Raw genomic sequence first — 19,833 nt, forward strand, 5'->3', positions numbered from 1 at the left:
CACAGCCACACCCATTTGTTTACATATGGCCTGCGACTGCTCGCACACTGTAACGGCAGAGTTGAGTATTTGCAACAGAGACCATCTGGCTCATAGAGCCTGAAATATTTATTATCTGGCCCTTTGTAGAAAAAGCTTGCTGATCCATGCTAGAGCTGGTGGTATCAACGATTCCTCTCCCAGAAGTTCTAGGCATATAATGTTCATCCTTGACTAAGTTACTCAACTTCCCTGAGCCCAATTCCTTGATCTGTAAAATTAGGATGATAATAATTACCCCATAATGTTGAAGAGTAAGTAATATAGTTTCCCAAAGCACCTAACATAGTACTTTAGGAGGCTGTCACTAAATCACTATCATTATCATTGTAGAATTTACTTACATCCTACTGTATGAGGTGATTTCCTCACTGCAGGGAGGTGGTCTAACCTTGTTTGCAAGTGTAGACCCATATTCAGAAAATATAGCAACATCCCTGCCACTGATCAATGACCAACAAAGCCACACTACTGAGTTCAGGTCTGCTCGGTTACTAACTCCAGGTTGTTGCCCTTGGGGGTCTGAAATGGTAGGACTGAGAGGCTTTTCTCCATCTCCCAGGCCCTGGATCCCCCCTGCCCCCACCCCTGCATGCCATCTAGGACACCTTTGGTGCTCCTTCACAAACTCCACAAGCTCCTCTTCTGTGTAGGGTTTGTCAGGGATGGCAATGGGCTCGTCCATAAATGGCTCATAGAAGTCAACCTCATTCATCTTCAAGGACAATTTCTTTGCAACCTGTAACGATTAGAAGTAAGACAATAGTTTCCTTGAACACTAGTCTAGAGTAGCAATGGGTTGTCCGGCTGCAAGTGTGTGTGTTCTCTGCAAAAGACATGAAAGTGTATGCATGGTTTTTACTTAAACATTGAAATGATAGGAACTCATCACCTAACTCATCCTGGCTGGACCGATCTAATTTTGTGATCAAAGGACAGATAGAAAAAACTTCTCTGGCAAATGAGATCCAATCAGGGCCAGAGAGCAGTCAGAATGAAAGGTGGGAAATTTAATTCCATTATCACCATCACTCCACTGTATTTGCCAGGGGCTGGAGGAGGAAGCAAATGTCAACAGATCATGTTCAGTGTCTTGGGATGTATGGATTTAATTGAATCAGTTTTGATAGAACAGGCAATTGACAGAAACCATTTAAAGCATACAGGTACTCAGAATCAGAGGCCAACTCAGGAATCTGTCCTCGATCAGCTCATAAACCCTAATTGCTATTTTGGTTGAAGCATTGGCCCAAGGGTGGTCTCTCAGTCCTGGGCTTGTTTTATGGTTTCTCAGGCTCTGAGAACTGCCTGGTTAGTTACCTGTCAGAAGGTGACCCACCATCCTGGTTTGTCCAGAGTGGAGGGGTTTCCCAGGATTCAGACTTTCAGTGCTAACGCTGGGTTAGTACCCAGCAAGCTGGGATGAGTTGCTCACGCTGTACCAAATAAAAAGCATGGGGAGCCAGCCCATAGCCTGGGAGCCATCTGCGCTCTTCACTAACGTGGCCACGCGGTCTGGTCGGGGCAGAATGGTCGCTGTGTTTGCCTGCAGAGCTGCTGAACTCTCATCTCCTTTTGTGAAATGATTTGAGAGGCCTGGAATGTGCAACGCTCTGTAGAAAACCAAATGCCATTCTTTTCTAGTTCAAAGCTGTGGTCCAAGAAAGCACAGGGATGAACAGTGGTTCCCTTGAAAATAAAGAGGAATTGCCTAAGAGCTGACGCCCTGTGGTGGTAACCAACAGTGTGGAGGCCCAGGGCAGCCGTGACTAATTGGTGACCGGGAGGAACTGGGTGTTACATAAGCTGTTACACAAGGAGGTCCATTCTGAGCACACACTGGTATCCCTATGGCTTTTGTCATCAATTGCTATTCATCCAGGTCACTCTACTCCAAAAGACATTTCTTGAGGACTTAAGGGAAAGAAATACCAACATCCTACTCAGAGCTAACGAAAACAAGCTGTGTTAAGAGCCAGCCGTCAAAGAGATTTAATGGTCATGCTGATTTGGTTTTAAAGGACAAGAAGGTGTGGGGTTTTTTTCTTACTTTCTTCCCTCTTCAGTGGGGTGGGGGTGAGGAGTGTGGTTGGAGGAAGGGAGGAAAGAGCAACTCTACAACCACTGTTTGGGTTTACGCACAGTTCTTCACAAAGCTGGGCCCATCATAGAATGGGCTTGAAAATGACATTGGATTCTGGTTTTCTGAGTTCACTTACTACATATTCTAGGAACCAGGAAACTGTGTTTATATGAAGTAGGAAGTGAGCAGACGAGCAAAAACTAATAATAGCAAACATATGGAGTGCTTACTATGTGCCAGGCACTGATGCAAAGTGTTTTCAGTTGATTACTTTATGAATCCCCACTTTGACTGTATGAGGTAAGAACTATTATTATACTTATTTTACAAATGACAGACCTGAGGCACAATTTGAGTATGCAATTTGTCAAGCAGAGTGTTCTCAACCAACAATTTGCCTCCGTTCCAACTTTCCTCTCATCTGAAAATTACCTTCTTCTTGACACTGTACAGAAAGGAATTTATGTCCCTTTAAGTATTGCCTTGACACTGCGCATGTCACAGTGAGAGGGTTCCTTCTACCTCTTGTAACATGCTCTCATCAGTTCATCCCTAGCACAGTCTGCTGGAACGAAGGCTTCCTGAAGGTGAAAAGGAGCTCATCAGACCCTCCACCGAGGTAAGCAGTGGAGACGCACCTATGCACGTGAGTGTGTATGTGTATATGTGTGTGTATGTTAGGGTCTGTAGTGTTAAGACCATGAACGTAAAGTTGGATTATGATGTTCGTAAGTTTAAGTCTTTGGAACCCTGAGCAAAATTCTCCAGAGACCTGTTCACTATATCCCCATCACTATACCATAGAATTTCCTCCTTTTGAATCTCAGAGAATTCCATTCTTTTAATCGTATCTTGGATGGTAAAGACTGAAGGAGATTTGATTGATTGAGGCATTGATTCTTTCATTCCTTCAATAAATATTTAGTGGGGTCTACTATATCCAAGGTTCTGTTCTGGGAGGAGACCTGTTTCATGGATGGTAAGAATGGATTTTACTATTAAAAACTCAACAGGTCCATATAATGAATTCTTTTGTACTTAAAAAGAAGATAGATGGAATGGAGTATGCCAAAGACAAGAAAGTTACAAAGTACAATTTTTTGACATTTGCATGTGTATGAATTTTGATAACAGATGTTTTTCTACAAGTTAGCAAGCCATTTTGGTTGTTGCAGATGAAAACAACTCAATGAATTTAGGTCTTCTCAACATCTGTCTTGCCCATCAACTTGTTTAGAGAATCACAGCTTCTTTTGGACCAATATGGTTCAAAAAATGATTCTGCTTCTCACTGTTCACTCCAAGAAAAGAACAGGCCAGTGGGAGATAGCATGAGATGATTAGAACTAACTTTTTCAGGCTGTGAGGTGCCATAGAGTGGACACCATCCTTAGCCCTCTGACTCTTGCTCCATTTGCTTCAGGGAGGTTAGGCCCTTGTGTGGCTTGATGTAGGATCAAAATCCATATAACAGTGCTGGTCCCAAACCTGTGTGCCAGGTAAAATCTCTCAGGGAGCTTTTAGAAAAATGCATATTTCTGGGCCTTGTCACAATGCTAGAAAAATCCAAATTTCCAAGATGGGACTCAAGAATCCTTGCTTTTAAAAGCTCCTTGGGGCATACCAATATGGACAGTGGTTGGAAACTACTAAACTCCCAAATCTACATCAGCGGCCCTGATATCTCATCCTCTTTACAGTTCTCCAACTCATATAATACATTTAATATAATATATTTATTGCGTTGTTTACTTACTTTCTGTCTTCCCATCTTTTCCTTTCCCAGACCTTACCCACCAATCCCATATACTAAACTCTAAATTCTACAAGGATAGGAATCTGTTTTGCTCAATGTTGTGTCCCTGGCAACTGGAAGAGTGCCTGGCACAAAACAGGCACTCAATAAATGCTTGCTAAGTGAGTGAATGAATCAATAAGTGAAAGATCCTTCCAGTCGAATGTCTTCCCGGCTTGTAGAGATTAGAGCTCATCACCCCATCTTATGTTCCTATATATAGATTCTTCTTCCTAGATTTCCAAATGTTTTCAGTAGCTTTACAATCTTTGCTGTCTTGAAGCAGGGACTTGAGATCTTAAGTTATTGGTGTGTCTTCTCTCGTCTTTCTCTCCTTCATGTCAACAGTGGCCAGGTCCTCTAGTCATCTCAACCTCTGCCAGTTAGTTTTTCATCTTTGGGACTGTATTAGGGCTTCCCAGGCCCTTGACTCTCCTGACTTCAAACGTCTAGAAAGCACCTCCCCTTCCCCCAGTCCCTCTGGGATTCCCTAGGATGTGTCTCACAACCAGGTCCTTCCACCCATCTCTTCTGCTCTAGCGCCCCCTGCTGGACACCACTGAGGCTTGGACTGGGGGCAGCCATGCCTTCTGGACACCACCATTTCCCCCACTCCGCAACTGATGAGTGCAAGTTCTCAAGTCCCACATGGCATGATCGGGTCCGCTCAGTGAAACAGCTCTTCCTTCTGTGCTCTCTATAGAGGTAGAGAGGTAGAGAGTGCATCTTTCTCTTTATAAATGTTATAAAATCCCACAAGGCTCTATGAACAAGGGCACTTATGACTCAGTGTCTTACAGAGTTTTTAGTGAAGAGCCTTCTGAGTTTTTGATTATAGCCTGACCTCACCTTCTTCATGGGCCACAGATATGAAGCCATATGGTTGGGCCGGGAGGCACACCTAAAACCAGACACTACCCTGAACTCAGCATTGGACCAGCCTTTTAAGAACTGAGGCTTTCTTGCTTGGCCTGGCTTGCCCACCTGACTCTCACCTGATGAGTTCTTACCCAGGAGCCACCTTGTTTACTCCTGGCCCATCGTAACCAAACGCCAGCGATGAATTTCCCTTAGGCTCCTCTGGACCTCCCCTTCTCTACTAATATCCCCTCCCAACCTCCATCCTCCTGGGCTTAGAGGGCTGCCTCTTCTTAGCAATAGTACTGGCTAACATTTACTGAGTGCTTACTATGTGCCAGGCGGCAGCTAATCATTTGACATGTAGTGTTTCTCTCTCTGGGGTGCAGCAGTACAGAGCAGTTGACTTTGAAGTCAGGCTGACCTACTCACTGTGTGACCCTGAGCAAATCACAGATCACTTCATCTCTTGGTGCCTTGGTTTCAGCTTCCGTAGGCTGAGAATCCTAATCCCTCTTATACAGGGGTGTTGAGAGGATTAAATGAGAAAACCCATGTAAAGCTCTTAGCACACAGCCTGATGCATAAAAAGTACTTAATAGATGGTAGTTATTATTCCCTTTGATATTCTTGTTCAAGCTCTCTCCCAACTCTAATCCAAACAATTAGGGTAAACTTTCTTCAAGTTTAGATTACATTACTCAGATTATAGAGCTCCCTTCTGGTTTATAGGCTTGTAGACTGGGGTCAGATCCATAGCAGTGGTTATGTCTATATATTTAATGCAATCTCTTTTCACCGTACTCCTTCCCTGCTCCAGCACCTACAGGCCGCCTCTTGTTTTTCACAGAAAACTTGAACTCCTCAAAGTAGCAAGACCCATGAGCATTGTTCATCAATGCCTTACTCCTCAGTAGGAGTAACTTTTACCTTTTTTACTTTCAACTTTTACCACTTGGATTTGATCAGGACTTAGTTTGTCCTAGATTTATTTGTTCTAGTAAACGTTGTGATTTAGGGCTTTAGTTGGGGTACGTATGTGTAGGAGGGCGTGGATGTAAGTTTGAATGTATGTGCACTGGGAGTGTTATGTATGTGTGGGTGTGAGTGTGTGAGGAGGTATGTGTTATGCTGGTATGTTGTGTGAGTGTGTGTACTGTGTGTGGTTACATGGGTGTTGTGTATGTGTGTTCTGTGTGTGTTGTGTGGATGTGAGTATGAATGTGGGTGTGTGGGTGTGCACCCTGAATCTCAAGGGCAGATACAGAGTTTTCTGCTTAATGGTGTGGTACAGAAGAAATGGCATGAGTTTTAGGTAAAGATTGTCCTAAATTGTGATCTCAGCCCTACTACTAATTTGCTGGAGACCTTGGATACTACTTAACCTTTCTAAATCGTTTTTCTCATCTGGGAAACAGGGTATTTTACTTTTCAGAGTTGTTTAAAGGATTAGAAATAGTATAGATGCAATATATCAAATTGTGCCCAACACACAGAAAATACTCAATAAGTAGCCATTCTAGTAGTAACTGGAGCCAGAATGGAGTACTGCAACCTTAGTAGACCCCAGAAAAATTACCCATTGATTCAAGATCCCTCTATCTCTGCTGTTCTTTGGCTTAAAAAGGAACTTGCCACATCCAGAAAATATAGATCCATTGAATTACAGACAAGTACATCAATAGCTTCTCCTGAGGATGAAAGTAACTTTCTGAAGCACCAGGGCTTCAGATGGTCAGCGCTCCTCTCCACTTCATCCCCCATCCTGACCCAGTAGAGGGGGAAGTATGCAACCCCAGGAAGGCAGAGGATGGCCCTAAACAAAAAGGAAGCAGTGACCAGTGTCCTGGCACACTCTGGGCTCACACACTTCCCATTCTTAGTGTTGAAGGTGATAAAGAGTGGTTCATCTCTCTTTATTGGATGCTTTCAGAAATACCCTTATATAGCTTCTGAATGAATCATCTTCATACTCATCTCTTATTCACTGCCATATTTACTGCCATATTTCTAACACTTCTGGAGAAAGCGTTAATGGATAGAGGATGGTTAATGTGGACAAAAGAAAAGTGGTGGGAAGTTCAATCTTTAAAGCGGTTAAAGTGGGGTTTCATAGGTACTTACCCCTTTGTCGAAAGTAGCAAAAAATTTGATGTACGGCTGGAAATGTTCAGCTGCCTCTTCAAAAGCCTTGTAATCTAAGAGGAAGAAGATAAAAGGGAGAGACATTTTCAAGATACACACTGCATCAGAAATTTCTCTTTTTAAATAACGTAGAGAAAGTGGGAAACCAATTAATTCTGATTGGATAGTTATTTAGTAGCCATTATTTAGATAGATAATTATTTGATACTATTTTAAACCCCAAGGAATTTGAACTGACTGGCATTCTATCACCCACAAGAGGAACTCTTTATCACACGTTTCTGTGTTTTAGGAAATTGGGTGACAGAAAGGAGAAAACAGAAGAAACAAAGAGAGGACAAGGGAGAGAAAAACCAAAAGAAATTTTTTCACTCAAACTCACTGCTAGTTACGTGTGCCCTCTAAAGAGTACTGCTGTATAAGTGAGCACTGAGTAAGAAGAAAACCCACTTAGTATGCAAAGCAACTCAATCAAAAATGACATCACAGAAGAATTTTTTTTTTTTTTTTTTTTTTTTTTTTTGCGGTACGCGGGCCTCTCACTGTTGCGGAGCACAGGCTCCGGACGCGCAGGCTCAGCCGCTCCGCGGTATGTGGGATCTTCCCAGACCGGGGCACGAACCCGTGTCTCCAGCATCGGCAGGCAGACTCTCAACCACTGTGCCACCAGGGAAGCCCATCACAGAAGAATTTTAAGCTTCCTAACAGGAGTACTTCTTTGGGTAACTCCTAGTTTTTCTTTCTCTCTTTTTTTTTTTTTTTTTTAATTATTTATTTATTTATTTACTTTGCGGTACGCGGGCCTCTCACCGTCGTGGCCTCTCCGATTGAGGAGCACAGGCTCCGGACGCGCAGGCTCAGCGGCCATGGCTCACGGGCCCAGCCGCTCCGCGGCATGTGGGATCCTCCCGGACCGGGGCACGAACCCGCGCCCCCTGCACCGGCAGGCAGACTCCCATCCACTGCGCCACCAGGGAAGCCCTCTTTCCCTCTTTTTAAGTTTTCTTTTTTCATTCTGATCTCCTGAGAGATGACTTAAAATTAACCAACCCCAGGGACTTCCCTGGTGGTCCAGTGGTAAAGACTCCACATGGCAATGTAGGGGACACGGGTTCAATCCCTGTTCAGGGGACTAAGATCCCACATGACGCGGGGCAACTAAGCTCGCTCGCCACAACTACTGAGCTCGCACACCTCAGCTAGAGACCTCATGCCCCAAACTACAGATCCCACACGCTCTGGAACCCACACACCGCAATTAGAGAGCCCACATGCCCTGGAGCCTGCATGCCACAACTAGAGAAGAGAAAACCTGCACGCCACAGCTAGAGAGAAGCCCGTGCACCACAACGAAGAGCCCGAGTGCCACAACAAAGATCCTGCGTGCCGCAACTAAGATACGATGCAGACAAAAAAAAAAATTAACCAAGCCCTTGCTTGATCCTGGCCCCAAACTTGAATCTAAACTGGTCAAGATAAGCATGAGACCACATGAGTGTGGCCATGCTGTGCCTCACTACACCTAGATAGTTACTGTTTGGTAAAGACATTCGTATTCCTCTCCGATATGTGAGGGTGATGGTAATGGTGTTGGTGTTGGTGGTTGTTCTGCATAAAGTCTATAATCCTGAGAGTCAATGATCCTATGATTCATCCTTAACAAGATTACCTTTTTTTCCATTTCATGGAATTTCATATCTCTTAATCATCAGAGGCATAAACTTTAGCTAGAATCCCAGGAGCAGGCAGAATTTTCTAATATTCAATGAAAAACATTTCAAGAATCATGCTGACTCAGGGGACACCAAGACGAGTAAGACAAGGACACTGATCTCAAAGGCTCACAGGCAAGGAGGGTTATGGGCCCTTAAAGAACCACAATGCAAGTGATAGCTGCTAGAATAGAGGAAAGCATAATAAACACAGGCGAGACAGGGGTTGAAAAATTTACAAGAACAGCTGTACAAACTGATACACGTTTACACAAACTCATTCCTCATAAAAGTAGTTGTGTCATCAGAAAATATATCATAGGGCTTCCCTGGTGGCGCAGTGGTTGAGAGTCCGCCTGCCGATGCAGGGGACGCGGGTTCGTGCCCCGGTCCGGGAAGATCCCACATGCCGCGGAGCGGCTGGGCCCGTGAGCCATGGCCGCTGAGCCTGTGCTCCGCAACGGGAGAGGCCACAACAGTGAGAGGCCCGCATACCACAAAAAAAAAAAACCACCTTGATCAGGAACTGTATGTTGCTATTTCAAGCATAAAACCTAATATCAAAAGCTATATTCTTAGAAATAAGCACAAGATATTCATTCAAAATCTAAAAATATTTTACTTGGTAGTTTCCTACAATGTAATATTTGATATCTTTCCTATTATTTTGTATATTATTATATTAAGAAGGTAATTTTTTTTTTTTTTCTTGCTAAGCCCAAGTAAATCTCTTCCAGTTTACCACTATGTGTCTTTCAAACATGGTCACATTTCATGTGTGCCATGACCCGACAAAGCTGTAAAGTCTTGAAAGTTCAGCCCAGTGGTTCAGTGTATGAGCATTAAAGTCAGATGTCTGGGGTGTAAACCTTGGCTTTACCATTTATTTGCTAGCTGTGTGATACTGGGTGAGTTCACTCAACCTTTCTGTTCCTTCATTTCCTCATCATTAAAATGCTGATAATGATGGTAACTGCCTTACAGGCTAGTTGTGAGAATGAAACTAAGGCGTCTACAGAAAGCTCCTTGCATGGGCCCTGGCGTAGGATATATGTTACTTAAATGGAGCTATTATTCTCATTCATTTAGGGTGGGGGAAGGTATAAACTGGAAGATGTGTTTTGTTTTGTTTTGTTGCCACACCGTGCGGCCTGTGGGATCTTAGTTCCCACACCAGGGATCGAATCCTGGCCCTCGGCAGTGAGAGCGCAGAGTTCTAATAACTGAACCACCAGGGAGTTCCCTGGAAGATGTGTTTCTTATCCCAATCTTGGCCTCGTCTCCCTCCCTATATGCTATCCTGAGCTTAATGGAGGAAGAGAGAGAAACAGAAGGATGGAAATGGATAGAAACAATTGAGGGGGTCGGGGAAGGCAGAAAAAGAGTAAGGGAAATAGAAGGAAGTGAAATAAAGAGGAGAAAGTAGAGAAGGGGTCAGGAGAAGCACCCCAGAGTAGTCAGCATCTATATAGGAATGTGAAAATTCAAATAAAGTCACCTAAAGAACTTGGTTGAAACTCCCTGGCTAGGCTCCTTCCCTCAAACACACCCTTAAGGAGGGTGAATAGAGGCTTTTATGTAGTAAATGAGAAGACAGTTGTGTCATGAGAGAGAGAAAATAGGTGGGTTGTTGATGAGACGACTAAGGATGCCAGTTGGCCTATGGGGTACAGAAACGGCTTTACAAATAATTTCAAAATATTTTGAAGTTTCCAGAAATAGTCACGAGCAGCCCTTATTTGCACCTCCCACACGTACGAATGCTACCAGATTCTCTTTCATAGTTATGCCCACTCCTTCTAACACTGTCCCTCTCTCCAAGGCTCAGACACCAGAAAAAGCTTTAAGTCATATAGGGCCCTTGTTGCCAAAGCAGTTTAAAAAAGTGTCCTCAAGTAGTTGGCCTTCCTGGTTCCTTCTCTTCCTGACTCTTCCTGACTCCCACTCGCTACGCCGATCATCCCTGTGTGGGTTGTGGTGATGTCTGATATGTTCCTCTGCCCACCCCAAAGCTGGCCACAAAGCTTTCAAAGGGAGTGTACCAAAGGGCGTGGCTGTGCCGTTGCAGGCAGCCTTGGTGGTCAAGGGGGGTTGGCCAGCAGTCTTCCACATTGTGCTGTAGCTCCCAAGCCCATCCCTACCCAGATTTTCCTCTAATGCTGTCCAAGTAACTGAGAAGCTCTCCAACTGCTGACCACAGGAGCTGCCGATGTCAGGGAGACAGCCCACTCTCTGCCCCATCTGGGGAGAGAATCCCACGGGTTGGTGGGCAGGTGGAAAAGGTGGAGGAAGGGCTTTTCTCTCTTCTGTCAAATACTCGGCCCCCTTCAAGGTCAGCAAACAAGACCCAACCTTAATGTTCTTTCAGCTCCTCTGCCTGTTTTGCATAATTTCTGCTCATTTGTCCCATTCCATAGGGTGCAAGGAAGATTCTCCCTCTATTCTACCTAGCATGTGATGTGCTAATGGCTCATCTTCTTTCTGGATAATCTAACACACCTTGTTGGGAAAAGAGCCTTTAGAGTGACAGGCTGGGGCTGACAGACAACTTACACTCTGAGTCCTCACTCTTGAAAAAGCCGATGAGTTTGATATGGTCCTCAATGCGCTCAAAGGCTTGGACTTCCAGTTTGCTGTTGATGATCTCCACGGGGTCTTCAATGAGCTGGAATGCCACACACATGACACAAAAGCTGTTCAAATAAGAGAACTTTTCCCTCCCCAGAGGGGAAATCAGGAACATGTATAGAGGGCTTTGGAGGGAAGTTGTAGACTAGGTCCTGGTGCTTCAATGGCCATTCCACCTTCCCCTGTGAGCACAGTTCTTTTCTTAGAGGAACTGACCTTACCTCAAGGGGTAGGCTGATCGGTCTGGGGGCAACTCCATTTCTCTTGCCAGTTATTGATTCAGGAATGGCATGTGACCCAATTCTGGCCAATGAATCTCCAGGGTAGATAAGCCTGAAGGCCTGGGGAAAGTTCTACTTTCCTTTTAAGAGAGCAATGGGAGGCTGGATTTTTCCCCCCACTCAGTGGATATGAATGAGGAAATGTGATATATCAGCTCCTGCTTCTGGCTATCTTATAACCACCTTGAGAATAGTCAGCCTGAGGACAAAGCCAACACGCCGAAAAGTGCATTATCTGTGATTTACAGAGAAAAATGGAACTACAGCCCTGACTGATCAAGCCTAAAATCTGCCCTCGCCCTGGTCTTCCATTTGTGTGGGTCAATGACGCTGCTTATTCTTTAAGGTACTTGCATCTAAAAGCCCCCTCCTGGTTGACAGAGCCAGAGCAGGGCCATTGGGCCCACAGTTATCCTGTTGCCTCCCTCAGCATTTTTGAGGGCTTATAAGGTATGGGTTAGCGAGAGGGCCAAGCAGAGCCTATGTGCACTTTTTTGTAGGAAGTAACCTCCAACTTACTTCCGACCCTCTCTCTGGGTTTCTGAGGCAGTGGGGAAAAGGCAATAGGCCACTGTATTCCAGCTGGTAGATAAGGAATCACCATTATGGATGTTCTTTATCTGCACAGGCACCTGTGTTCAAAAGAACTTGACTTCACAGCTGTTATTGAAAGTGTGAGTTTATCTATGGAAGAATATTTTTATAAAGTTTGTTGCTCTGTTTGCCTGAGCACGTAGACCCCAGGGTGTTGGACCTCCATGGCTGAGAGGGAGTGTGATATTGGGTGTCTCATTAGCCCTGCCTCTTTTCAACCTGCCTGAGGGATCACTCAGCAGACTGTTACCCCTCTCCCTACCCCATCTTCCAGGTACTATCCAACTCTCTCTCCTACACTTTTCTTCAGAAGCCCTGGAACAAAGCCAAGGGGATTCTGGGGATGTTTGTGTATAATTGCTAAGAGAATTAACATCTTACTACTACACAGTCCCGATTTGTGACCCTCTGGTCGCTAATAAAATAGTTTCTGAGGTGATTGAAGGGCCAGCTTCCCAGTAGACGTATTGCCGTGATATAGGCATGATTTAGTTTTTGTGAAGCTTGAGATATCTTTCTTAGACCAGGTCAGGTTATTCACCTTCTCTGTTCTTACTTTGGGCTTTTACTTCCCCCTGTATTTGAACCCAAACAGTGCCATGCAGGGCCACTGTGCATAAATGCTTACGTCCAAGAGAAACTCCACCAAGACATCAGCGGCAAACTCGCCATCAAACTCAATTGTGCGATCACCCTTAAGAACATACAGACTTCCTTCTTCATCAAAACCTAAAAAAAAACAAAGAGTTCCCCAAATAAAGTCATTCCAATGTAGGAAGAGCCATCCTATTGGCCACGGTCTGGCTCAGAGTACCTGGGTGACATGGGGTCAGGCTCAGTGGAACTAGAATGAACCCTAGGATCAGTTCCCTTGCAGCCACACCTCTGAAGGGCTCCCGGAGTGGAAACTCAAAATGAACTAGTCAAGAACCAAAAATCTAATCTCCACTCCACCACTGCTTTAATTTTCCAAAAGTATTGCTGACCCCATTCTTCTTATCAAAAAGTTTTCATGCCCACTGCCTACCTGGCTGTTTAGCCTGGCATTCAAGCCCTTCCACAACCTAGTGCCAGCCCTATCCTTTATATCCTCCCTTGGGTGGACCCGTGTTCCCTTGAGAACTGCAATCCTCATCCCTGTGCAACTCCCTCGGCTTTTTGCCCAAGAGCTGCTGTGAAAGGGGACATGAAGGAAAAATCACAGTGCATGATTCTCTGCACAGATGTTCTCCTTGGGCCTAGAGTGACCTTCACCACCACCACCACCACCCCCTTGCCCATCTCGGTCAACTCCTTTGGGTCTCAGCTTACGACCCATTTTTCCAGAGAAGGCCGCTCCAATCTCCCTTGCCGTTATGGATCTGCTCTCAGCTCCATTTAGAGGTATTCACTATAAGAGCGAGCCCTCTATAAGGGTAGGGCTGCTGTCCTCTTGGGATCCAGTGCCTTGAATGGAGTCTGGACACACTGGGCTCCCCATAAATGTTTGCAGCCAGAATGAACAGCTTGCTTTTCTATTGTAGCTGAATTCTGCGCATCTTTTCCCAGTCTGCTGATAACGCTGCAAGGGCAGGTTCTGCATCTTCTTTCCTACCCTCCATCACTCTCAGCGTAATGCTGTGTACTTTCACAGATGCTTGCTGGAGAACTGCATTTGCCCCCAGGAATGCTAAATAGCTGAGGCTGGCCTTAAGTCCAATGGCATGGCATCCTTAATTCCATAGATTAATTGTTTTCAAACTCTCGGATTAGCTGAAGGATGCCTTCTCCAGATGAACTCTTCTGCAGAACCTCTAGGAAAGGGAGGCTGCCCACCGTGTCCCAGGGCATTTCTGAAGAACCCGTGGCACACCATGGAGCACCATTTGTAAATCTAAAGGAGCAATGGGCCAGGTATCCCTGAAGCAGGCAGTGACTGATCACAAAGGGTGCCATGGGGAACCTCAGCCAGTGTCCTGCTGTTAGATTTTTCTCTGAGTGAAACCAGTTAGGAGGTTGTTGCACCAGTCCAGAGACCAAACTCAGGCACATGGAAATGGGGATGGAGATCAAGGAGCAGGTTCACAAAATACAACTGTCCTGTAAACTCCGAGGATCGAATAGTCAGAAAGAACCCGCCCCATTTCATTTAGAGGTTCATTTAGACATTTAAACCCCCATCACATCCTCCATGGGGAGGATATCCACCAGTCCATTCTTATGAATATTTACCCAGCTTGTCCTCCCTAAATTTTTAGATTTCTGGAACACCAGCTTTTTCCTCTAACTAAATTTACTGGAAATTCTCCCAAATTCAACTTCTCATTAAAACACTGGGAAGGGAGGGCTTCCCTGGTGGCACTAGTGGTTGAGAGTCTGCCTACCGATGCAGGGCACACGGGTTCGTGCCCTGGTCCGGGAGGATGCTGCAGAGCGGCTGGGTCCGTGAGCCATGGCCACTGAGCCTGCGCGTCCGGAGCCTGTGCTCCGCAATGGGAGAGGCCACAACAGTGAGAGGCGCGCGTACCGCAAAAAAAAAAAAAAAAAAAACAGTGGGAAGGGAGAAGACTAGGGTATCAAGAGGCACTGGACAGCTCATCAACTTGCTTTTGACTAGGGAAAGAGTTGAACATGCTTTGTTCCCCTGCTCAAGGGAGAAAATCTTCTTAATTTATCTCCAGGGAAAGAGATACCCTAGGCATTCTTAATAATTCATTATTATTTTATGGTCATGAGTTCTTCCTTGTAGCTAACCCTAAATATTGTTTCTTTTTTTTAAAATATTGTTTCTTACAATTTAAATCTTTCTTTAAAAAAGCTATTCTTGAAAATAAAATAGAAAACAGTTGTTTGAAATTCTCTAAGATAATGCACTTTCGTGTGCCTGAAGGTATTTACTGAACCACCACTAATCTTTTTTATCCTGTGCTTACTACTCCAAATCCAATTAACCTTTCTTCAAAGATCCTGTTTTATAACCTCCTGCTCTCTTTTAATAGCCATCCTTCACTGGTCATGCAGAAAAAGTGAAATGGGCAGTACACATCTGGGGGTGTTTCAACCCAGCGGAGTAACCTATATTCTCTCTCCTTGGGATTAGAGATGTAAGAATCTTAAAGCGCACTTGCACTTAACCGTGACATATTGACACAAGAGATTACAACTTGCACTGTGCAGTTCCTTGCTTAACCATACCTCATCTAAATCCTCCCTTTCATCCTTGGTGACAATGCCCAGCTGGGCTTTGGACTTAAATTTAGAAACCACTGGGACCCTAGAGTCACTACTATTAATGACATTCTTTGTTGGCTGCTTCAGCCAAGAGGTCAGGAAATAATAGGTGTTGGAAAAAGAGATTTGATCTCCATCAAAGAGATCACCATGTCAGTGAGACAGAGAGGTTAGGCTTTTTAAAAAAAAATTGACGTATAGTTGATTTACAATTTTGTGTTAGTTTCATATGTACAGCAAAGTGATTCAGTTATACATGCCTATATATTTGGTTTTTTTAGATTCTTTTCCCATATAGGTTATTACAGAATATTGAGTATAGCTCCCTGTGCTATACAGTAGGTCCTTGTTGTTTATCTATTTTATTTATAGTAGTGTGTATATGTTACTTCCAAATTCCTAATTTATACTTCCCATCCGCCATCGAGAAGCTAGCCTTTTAACATGATCTAGAAGCTGGAAATAAAGGTGTGAATCTTTTTTTTTTTTTTTTGCGGTACGCGGGCCTCTCACTGCTGTGGCCTCTCCCGTTGCGGAGCACAGGCTCCGGACGCGCAGGTTCAGTGGCCATGGCTCACGGGCCAAGCCGCCCCGCGGCATGTGGGATCTTCCCAGACCGGGGCACGAACCTGTGTCCCCTGCATCGGCAGGCGGACTCTCAACCACTGCGCCACCAGGGAAGCTCAAGGTTTGAATCTTTAGTGTCCATTTCTCCAGGAAGAAACCCTCTTCCTTGTACTGATACAAAGGTATATTAGATGACTGATGTGAAATTATTTAATTCAGACCTGTATTTACTTTTGTGAGACTCTTCCCCAAGCCAAGACTAAGGTATGCAGGATCATTTTAAATTTATTCAAAAATAGTCTAGTTGTCATGCAAGAAAAAATGACCATACTTTTTTTTTTTGCAAGACACATTTGTTTCTTCATGATATATCTCAAAGAAAATCACACTTACCCAGTTTCTTGGCAAGCTTGGCTTCTTTCTTGGCATCCACCATCACAAAGCCTATATCTTTATGTTCCAGGACTTGGGCCACAAGCTGAAGGGAGAGACAAGTAGGAGAGTAAGTGAATCAAGATCAGAAAGACTGTAGAAAATACCACGGGATACTATTTTGATATGTTGACAAGAGGATTTTCCTCCATACTTCCTGTTACTCTGTGACCAGTTCAAGCTTCAATGTAGGGGTTCTATGCTTATGCCCTCAGGAGAAGGATGATTCAGTAGAATTCTGAGAAGGAAGGAGAGAAAAGTGTAAGGACCAGATCTAAGATATAAGATTTGGAAGACCTTGTCGCACACCCTTCTCTGCCCTCAGGGTAGATAAAATTTGAATTGGGAGACCGCGGGATCAGAAAGGAAGCAAAAAGTACTAGATACCCACAGATACCTAACATGGGGCCTGGAGCCCATCGCAGCTACCAAATGAACCTTGGGTTCGGTGGGGTCTCAAAAGATGCCAGATAGGCTGAGGGACCTTAGGACAAAGGAAACCTGTGACCCCAGTACCCAAGATAATCCTCAAGTCCCTCCACCCCGTGGGCTTGAGGAGTAAGAGCGCCCATTGAGTGTATCTGGTAAAAAGACCAGAGGCAGCCTCTGAAGTTTTCCTGCTTCCAGTTGAGAGGAAGAACTATCAGAGTACCTGGGTGGAAGTATAGCCCCCGAAGGTGAAGAGGATACAACAGTGTCAGGTGGACAGATGGCTGTAAACTACTCTGGGTGGACACCAGCCTAGATGATGACACCAAGCACAAGACTGGCATAGTGTTAAGCTCCCTGAAACTTAGATATAAGGAAGTAGGGAGACCCTCAGTTGCCTGAGATCTAATTCCTGCCATCTGGCTGAATGGAAGCTTAAAATAGAATAGAGTGGAGAAGCTACCAAAAAGATCATGTAATACTAATATTACATTTCTTTATTTACAGTTTAAAAAAAATAATTGTAGATTAACATGCAGTTGTAAGAAATAATACAGAGAGATCCCTCGTACATTTTACCCGGTTTGCTCCAAAGTAACGTCTTGGAAAACTATAGTACAATATCAAAACTGGATATTGGCACTTATATAGTAAAGATGCAGAACATAACCAAGAGGATCCCTCATGTCGTCCTTTTATAGTCACATCCACTTGCTTCCACCTTCATCCCTTCCCTAACCCTTGGCAACCACTAATCTGTTCCCCATTTCTTTTCATTTCAAGAATGTTATATAAGTTGAATCATATAATATGTAACCTTTTGGGTTGGTCTTTTTTTTTTTTTTTTTTGCAGTACGCGGGCCTCTCACTGTTGTGGCCTCTCCCATTGCGGAGCACAGGCTCCGGACGCACAGGCTCAGCGGCCATGGCTCACAGGCCCAGCCGCTCCACGGCACGTGGGATCCTCCCAGACCGGGGCACGAACCCGTGTCCCCTGCATCGGCAGGTAGACTCTCAACCACTGCACCACCAGGGAAGCCTCCTGGGTTGGTCTTTTTTTACTCATCATATTGCTCTGGAGATTCATCCAGATTCTTGTGTATATTAATAGATCATTCTTTTGTATTACTGAGCAGTATTTCCGTGGTACGGAGGTACCACAGTTTCTTCAATTATTCACCCATTGGAGGACATCTGGGCTGTTTCAAGTTTTGGGCTATTATGAATAAAGCTGCTATAAACATTCATGTACAGTTTTTTGTGTGAAGGTTAGTATTAATTTCTTTACGATAAATACTCAGGAGAGAAATTGCTGGGTTGGATCATAGTTGCGTAGTTTTTAAAGAAACTGCTGATTGTTTTCCTGAGTGGCTGTACCACTTTACATTCCCAACAGCAATGTAGTGATGAGAGATCGTTTTTCTGCATCCTTACCAACATTTGGTGTTGTCGCTAATTTTTATTTTAGCTCTTCTAATAGATGTGTGGTGATATCTCATTAGCGTTTTAATGCATTTCCCTAAGGCTAATGATGATGAACTTATTTGCCATCGGTATGCTGTCCTCCATGAAATACCTGTTCACATCTCTTGTCTATTTTCCAAATAGATTATTTTTGGTAGTTGAGTTTTGAAAGCTCTTTAAATATTAGTCCTTTGTTGGATATGTGGTTTACAAATATTTTCTCCGACTCTGTAGCTTATCTTTTCATCCTCCTAATAGGGTCTTTCACAGAACAAAAGTTTTTAATTTTGATGAAGTCATATTTATCAGTTTTTCCATTTATGGATTGTGCTTTTGGTGTTAAGTCTAAGAACTCTTTGCCTAATCCCGTATGCTGAAATTTTTTTCTAATTTTTTCCTAAAAGTTTTAGAGTTTTTTTTGTTTGTTTGTTTTGTTTTGTTTCCCATGGCTTTCAGGATCTTAGTTCCCTGACCAGGGATTGAACCTGGGCCATGACAGTGAAAGTGCTGAGTCCTAACCACTAGCCTTCCAGGGAACTCCCTAAAAGTTTTAGAGTTTTAAGTTCCTCTAAGGCACCCCTCAGGTGGTTTTCTCTTCTTTCTTAGATTTTGACTGAGACTAGAAAAGGCTTAGGATGAAAGATATCATCAGTGTTTAGATTATGACTCATCTTGAGCGTCCCTGTAATGCTTAAACAGGTCTTTCTGTGAAGTCACTTGGCTTTAGTCTATCGCATTCAATTTATTAGAAAAGGTTATTTTTGAATGAGTTTTCTGGTTTTCAATGTAAGCCACTCTGTCCTATTTAGTGCTATCAAAACATTAACTTAAATGCTCCCTTTCTATCATTAAAAATTAATGATGATGAGACCTGATGGCTTTGTGATATTAGTAAGTTTCCCAACTCCTAAAGCATGAGCCTCTAACAGTGGTTCTTAAACCTAAGAATCACCTGGAGCACTGGTTAAAGTGGGCCTTCCTGGGCTTCAGCACCGGAAAGTAGAGAATAGAGCTGGGGTGGAGCTCAAGTATCTACATTTTCATAAACCACACTACCAAGCCCCATGATTCTGATGCCGCAGATCCCGTACCACACTCTGGAAAACTGCTATAAATGCTTGTCAGTTCATCCAAAAGTGCTGTGGCATAATATTTTCCAGCTGTGACCCACGGGCCATGCTTAGCCCTGTTGGCCACTTCATCTTAAGTGTAGGAGAGAAATATTAATAATAGTAAGAATATTAGAGATTAACTGAGAATTAAACAGAGAATTTGACTCTGACCTCTTCTAGACATACATCACCACATTTTATTGGTTTCTTAGGTAGATGCCAATGTGTGCCTTTCCTAGGCTTGTAAAGCATGCCCTTCTCATTACCTTATTGGTATTTATATGTGACATTTGAAGATATATGAGTGGAAGGTGCTAGCTCAGGCAAACTCAGTTCTGTTTTTCTGCTTTTCTGTCTAAGCATAGCCAATTATCATCCTAGGCACGGATGGATAGACAGAGCTGGCAGTCACAGATTGTCCAGGAACCTGTGCTAGCTGACACCTGCCCACCTTCTCCTTGGTACCCTTACACACAATCCCTGC

General features: G+C 44.0%; 1 protein-coding gene across 1 annotated transcript in view; it reads right to left on the minus strand.

The window, feature by feature from the left end:
* Positions 1-19,833, minus strand: part of CASQ2 (calsequestrin 2) — a 59,395-nt gene that overhangs the window by 21,699 nt on the left and 17,863 nt on the right. The window contains exons 2-6 of the mRNA XM_065875940.1: positions 16,306-16,390; positions 12,764-12,864; positions 11,186-11,297; positions 6,900-6,973; positions 648-778 (exon numbers count right to left, since the gene is read on the minus strand). Of these exons, the coding sequence (XP_065732012.1) occupies positions 648-778; positions 6,900-6,973; positions 11,186-11,297; positions 12,764-12,864; positions 16,306-16,390 (503 nt within the window). The remainder of the gene's footprint in view (positions 1-647; positions 779-6,899; positions 6,974-11,185; positions 11,298-12,763; positions 12,865-16,305; positions 16,391-19,833) is intronic.

Source organism: Phocoena phocoena, chromosome 1 (assembly GCF_963924675.1).
Source record: "Phocoena phocoena chromosome 1, mPhoPho1.1, whole genome shotgun sequence".
NCBI lineage: Eukaryota > Metazoa > Chordata > Mammalia > Artiodactyla > Phocoenidae > Phocoena > Phocoena phocoena.